At 45.0% G+C, this 6,284-nt stretch overlaps 1 protein-coding gene across 5 annotated transcripts in view; it reads left to right on the top strand.

Annotated features, from left to right (window-relative positions):
- Window positions 1–1,647: 1,647 nt before the first annotated feature.
- The window catches only part of TRRAP (transformation/transcription domain associated protein), a 163,684-nt gene continuing 159,047 nt past the window's right edge, over window positions 1,648–6,284 (top strand). For 2 of the 5 annotated variants that reach the window (XM_083711196.1, XM_083711193.1), the window contains exons 1-2: window positions 1,664–1,834; window positions 5,411–5,577. In XM_083711196.1, the coding sequence (XP_083567322.1) occupies window positions 5,478–5,577 (100 nt within the window). In that variant the 5' untranslated portion in view covers window positions 1,664–1,834; window positions 5,411–5,477. Of the gene's footprint in view, window positions 1,835–5,410; window positions 5,578–6,284 lie in introns of all 5 variants that reach the window. The other 3 variants (XM_083711194.1, XM_083711192.1, XM_083711195.1) reach the window with 2 other exon arrangements.

The raw sequence follows: 6,284 nt of genomic DNA, 5'->3' as shown, positions 1-6,284 counted from the left end.
GAAGCACAGAATATAGGCAAAATCTGAAATCAACAGATTCACCTGTCCCTAAAATTAGGGGTAGGAAGGAGGAGGAATGAAAAACTGGATGGCAAAGGTGATGGAATGGAAGAGGGCAGGGCTGACTGAGTAGAACATTGAACTGCTCCGCTACACTGCAACATTTTGTTGCAGGTCACATCTTTATTTCCATTATGATGCAGAATGCAGGTTGCTAGCACTCCATCCTTAGGAAATGAACTAAATACCAAACATTCAAAAATAAAAAATTCACATTCCTATACATATTCCTTTTCTAATTGATTTTGGTTTTTAAGTTGTAGCATCCTTCTGTGTTTTTTTCATTTATTCTGCCACACAAGGACCTTATTTGATACAATTATGAATGATGACTAAATATGAAAGTTAAATAATATTCTAATGCTTTAGGAGAGATGTTTTGGATTACCCATCAGCCCCAGCCAGTCAGATTTGCAGTCCTGCTCTGGGTTGCTGAAAGTATCACATACAGTAGCTTTACAGTCATCCACACAACAACCCTGTAAGGCTTGTCAATATTAATATCTCCACATCACAGGTGTTAGATTGAGGGTGACTGAGCATGGCGTGCCTAAAACGATCAGATTCAAGGAAAGCAGTGAAATTAAAATTTATTGTACTGTAGAATTATAATCTCTACTCTTCCTTTCTCCATGTAACGCTAGTGTCATATACACATCTACTTAGAAGTATGGCATATTGAATTCAATGGGGCTTACTGCTCAGTACGAGATGTTAGGATCGCAGCCTTACTTTTCTTGAAAATTGAGGAACTAATACCATTATTGTTTGTGGCAGCTGGACAACTGATTGCACAAAACTGGAAAAATTGAGGGTACTTACAACTTTCCATACGGAGACAAAATGTATGGACAGTGGCAGCATTAATGGAGAAATTTAGAAAATATATGTAAGCTCCAAATGGAACTCAAGACTCCCAACAATTGTATGGAATTATGGTTTCCTTTCATTACTTTCCTGTCTGACAATCTATAAAACTGGCATGTTTCATCTACGCATGGACCATAGTTGTTTAATGTACTTCGTTAAATTCACGGGTGAGAGGTGGGGGGGGGGAGTTTTGTTGTTGTTGTTAAGTTTATTGATGTATAGGTATGATTTTGATGCTTAACATTGAGGGAAAAAAGGAAGATAAGGTCTACACAACCACTTTGCACACTCTTATTACAGAGCACGCCCTACCAAACATAGAAGCACTTCCCAGTAAAGATCTATACAGTATAGGATTGCCCTGCGCGCCCCACTGTTTGCATAGGATTGCCCTGCGCGCCGAGGGAAGCGAGGGGGGGGGGGAAGACAGCAGCGCGCTGATTGGTGGAAGAAGAGGGACGGACATAAATATAGGAAAAGTTGTAGAACGACCTTGCAACCTAAACTTCCGGTGAACAATTGGAGGCTCCGAATCTCTATGGCGTGAAGCTGCGCCGCTCTGGCTCTCAGCCGCTCATTGATGAACCCCGCCCCTTTTTCTGACAATCCTTTTGCCCTGAGAGAGCGGAAAGCCAGTTTTCGACGGGAGGCCGGAAGTGGTAGGAGCGCTTCGCTCTGACTTTCGTATCTCTATATCGAGGAGAGCGCACCGGAAGTGGCGCTTCGTGTGCTTCCGCTTTGGGGTGGGCAAGCAGCAGGGGGAGGCAGGCAGGCAGGCGGGCAGGCGAGGAGAGGCGCCCATGCGCCGCTGGTGCCGCCGTCGCTGCTCCGGCCACAGCTGCTGCGCGGAGGCAACAAAGGAAGGCATGAAGGAGCCGGCGCGGCCTGGACTGGTGAGGGGAAAGTAGGGGGGAAAACGGAGAGGAAACGGGGCGAGGGGAAAGGGGAGGGGGGACAAGAAAGGAGGGCGAGGCGAGTCCCCCTCCCGTTCTGAGAGGAAAGTGGGCGTGGCTGCGGAGCTTCTGAGGGAGGCCGGAGGAGGCGGGGTTCCTGCTGTGGAGGGAAGAAAGGGGCGGGGCCGAGCGCACGGGCGCCGGGGATTGGTGCGCCGCTGCGCGCGTGGCCTGCGAGGGGGAGGAGTCAGCCGAAGGCGCTGAGGGGCCCCTGACGCCTCGTAGTGGTTAGAGCGGCTTTTCCCTCACCTGCGCTCCCGCCTGCTGGGTGGCTACTGGACTACAGCTCCCGTCATGCCTCGCCGCTGCTCACGCTGGCTGAGGCTGATGGGAGATGGAGTCCTCATGGCATCTGGAGCGGGGCAGGAAGTTGAGGGGCTGAGCGCCGAGGAGCTCCGAGTTCGAATCCCCACTTGCCCCGCTGCCACTCGGCCTAACCTACCTCACAGGGGGGTTGTTGTGCAGATGACGTAGTACGTGCGTCTTATGTGAAAGGAGAACGGGGTGGGGGTAAGGATGGAAGGATCCGGGGTAGCAGACTTGGTGGCCCTCGCTGCCTCCTGTGGGAGCCAGTTCAACTAAAATTGTGAAGATCTGGGTTCAGGTCTGCCCTGGTTGACTTTTAGGCAAGCAGCTGCTGCTCTGCCTAACTTCCTTGCAGGGTTGTTGTGTGGTAGAACCATGCATGCTCACTTGGGAGTCCAAGGAAGTCCAACCAGCTGTGTTTCCTTTTAAGACCTGGCACATTGTGGTTGCAAGATTCCGTAGGTATGATCTAGTTGAGATTCCTGCATTGCAGGGGGTTGGACTGGATGACCCTTGGGGTCCCAGATGGGTTGCTCCTTTAGAGAAGTGAAGTGAGAGCAGTTTAGGGGGACTAAGGACATAAGAAGTGCTCTGCTGGATCAGGCCAGGGGCTCATCTAGTCCATCATCCTATTCGTATAGTGGGACTAGTGGGAAGTCTGTAAGCCAAACCTGAGCTTGACAGCACTTTTACCATCCTGCCAATTTCCAGCAACTGATACTTAGAGGCATAGTGCCTCTGACAGTGGAGGTTTTGTAGATTGTATATGGGCAGGGGGTCTGTTTGGATGAGAGGCATGGCAAACAGTCTAAAACAGAGGCAAGCTTTCATATAGAAAGGGTTTGTTTGTTTATATACCACCCTTCAACATAAGATCTCATGTTGAATTGGAATGGAGCAGGAGAGAGGAAGCATTTATATCGTTACTTGTCAAAATTTGTATCCTGGCAAACAGGGGGTGTCTCTTTCTCTCTTTATCCTCCTTACAGCACTAAGGTTTGCCTTAGACCAGACATGTTGCTTTTTGAATTTCAGCGTGTAAATTTCAGTGGCAAAAAGTTGGCCCAGTGCTGAAACGTATTTGTTTAAATGGCAGGATTTCTCCTGCATTAACAGTGATTGCAGTCATGCTCCCATGCTACTGCATATTGTTTAAAACCCAGCTATTTTAATGCATGTGAATGGTTACCAATTGAAAACATCACGTTTGCCCAGGTTGTGTTGTGGCCAGTGACTGATATTGGAGAATTGAAGCATTAGAAGTTTTCCAGTAGTCTTTGAAGTTTTTTAAGGTCTTCAAGGTTTTTAACAACAACAACAACAACTGGTTTTGCTCCAATAATATTTTGCATGATGGGTTGTACCCAACGAAGTTCTACTCAGTGTAGACACAACTGAAATTAATGGACTCAAGTTAGTCATCATGTCCATCAATTTCAGTGGATTGATTCTGAGTAGGACTAACATTGGCTACAGCCTTAATATATTTTAAATAGAACGATTACCCTGTCACCTAATTAAATAAACATTGATTGAGCAATTGCATGGAAATGTTCCTAAGTGTAATTAGTTTTCACGTAAAGAATCCCACTGGCTTTAGTTCTAGAGATGATACACAAATGCACCATACCAAGCACTTTAGAACAGAAGTGGGCATCCTTTGTGGCACTTGTGTGTTCCTGGGTCTAAGCCCGTGTGTTTTTAAAGTAGCCTTTCCCAACCTAGTGCCCTCCAGACATTACAACTGCCGTAATGTTTGACCACTAGCCATTACTTGGTCAAAGATGATGGGAGTTGTAGTTCACAGCACCTGGAGGGCGTCATGTTGGCTGACCGTCTTGTCTGGCCAAACACTGTATCCCTAAGAATGATTAATGAAGGACTTCCAACCACTGCAGTGGAATGCCTACAAAATAAATATATGGCAAACTGAAGTCATTTCCTTGCAAACAAGCCTTTGCTTTTGTTGTTGCTTAATTTGATATGCTTATTATTAGTTTTGGCTTTTTGTGTCTTTATTCCTTTGCTGCTGCTTTTAAGCCGGTGATGGCGTTTTTAAATAATTGATCATTGCTATTTTTGTGCTTCTTTTTATCTCTCCAAAATTGCTTCAAGCAACTTCTTTTTGGAAGAGAGAACTGGGATAGGAGTTTTTGATATAAATAATAATTTATATAACAAATATTTTGAGAGGAAAATTAAAACATTTTATTCGGATGCACATATGCCCCACCCTTAAAACTTGTCAATCGTATTTGACAACAGAGTGGGCAGAATTCATTTCAGTCCCCAAATAATTATTTCAATGTCACACATGCAAGGAAGGAAGACATTAGCTCATTTTAAGGTAATTCTGTTTCCCCCTCCATAGGTTGAAGCGCAGGCAGTATACAGCCATTACGTCAGTCTGTTCTGCAGTCACATTTTGGCTTCTGCTTACTCTCAGAAAAGTACAGAAAAGGCACTTTTACATCTGGATCCCAAGCATGTTAGCTTAGAAGTCAGTCCACTTTCTACAGTGGTTCTTACACCTGAGTCAGTGTTCATAGGCTTGGAGTACCTTCTTAGGAAATCTGACTACGGTTCAACATGCCATGGCCACATCCAGGTTAGATTACTGCAGTGTGTGGGGTTGGTTGTCTTTGAAAAGTGTTTGGACATTTCGGCTGGTTGCAAAATGTAGTAATGGGAGCTTTGGGTCCTTATATGGCAAAAATTGAGTTATATAGATAGTGTGCCAGAGGCCTGCTCCTGTGTGGACCTAGGTGAGCCGTTCCTTATGCAAAGGTGAAATTCAATGCATGAAGGGCAATTGAAGCATCCTATGTGGATGGTTGGGGTGATCTTGGTAGCCCACTATGTGTGTGTTGATACCAGGCTTCAGTATAGCAGAAGGAGCTTCTGTATACCTGGTGAAGCATCTCCATCCCCATCTTTCAGCCTGGACACTGAGGTCCACCCCTTGAGGACCTTCTCAGCAGTAGTGCCCTCCCTGTGGAACACCCTCCCATCATATGCCAAGGAGATAAAGAATTACAAAACTTTTAGAAGACATCTGAAGGCAGCCATGTATCAGGAAGTTTTTAATGTTTGTGACATTTTATTATTTTTTATATTTTGCTGGAAGCTGTCCAGAGTAGCTGGGGATACCCAGCCAGACGGGTGGGGTATAAATTATTATTATTGTATGATAAAGTAGCTTTGCATTTTGTTTTTAACAGGCTGACTGATCCTTGAGGTCTTTAACTCTTCTTTGTAAGTGATAACTTACATTCAAACAAGGGAAAAATGGCATTTGTTTCAACGCAAGGACCCACTGTGGTTGACCAAACCACTTTAATGAAAAAATACCTCCAGTTTGTGGCAGCTCTAACGGATGTCAATACACGTAAGTTTATTTTCAGGTTTTTTCTTCTTCTATTTTTGCTTCCTCTGCTAGACAAGTTATTCACACTGGCCTAGTGCAGACATATCATTGTCTCTTGCAAATTGCAGCCTGCAAATCAGAACCTAAATTTGGGAATCTGCTCAACCTTCATAATTCCTGTCATATGTGAATTCTTATTGGCCTTAAGCACAATTTTGAATTTTATCTGTACCAATCCTGAGCATGCTTGATGCTGGCAGGAGTCCCCATCTTTACCACAGTGTGAAATCTTAATTTTGAAGTGGCTTTGCAAACCTGGGGTGAAGAGCAAACCTGGTTAGTATTCACTTTAGGTAGTAGCATTGCTGTAGAGTGAATGCTAGACTGTGATTAAGGTCCTCAGGGAGAAAAGGAAATTGTTTTGGAGAGTGAAGGGAATATGGGCCTGAGGTTGGTTCCTGACCAAGAAATCAGGATTTGGAGTGAGCCAGAGTTGTGTCTGCACCAGGCCATGGTTCAGTAAACTCCGCCGTCACCTTAAGCTTTGCTTTAATGAAGAAGCAAAATGATGAAAAATATTTTCTTGAACCCTGAAAAAGTAACCTTGTGTGTGACTGCGTGGAGATGGACGAGTGCAGGTGTGTTTGAGTGAGAGTTGTGATTTGTGGAATTCACAATTTGGGTCATGAGAGCCAAACTGATAAGATCTGACTGCTTCTTGGAGTGCG

This window comes from Podarcis gaigeae (assembly GCF_964106915.1).
Source record: "Podarcis gaigeae genome assembly, chromosome: 14".
In the NCBI taxonomy this organism is placed as follows: domain Eukaryota; kingdom Metazoa; phylum Chordata; class Lepidosauria; order Squamata; family Lacertidae; genus Podarcis; species Podarcis gaigeae.
The sequence above is the reverse complement of the archived record's forward strand: the minus strand, read 5'-3'. Positions and strand labels throughout refer to the sequence as shown.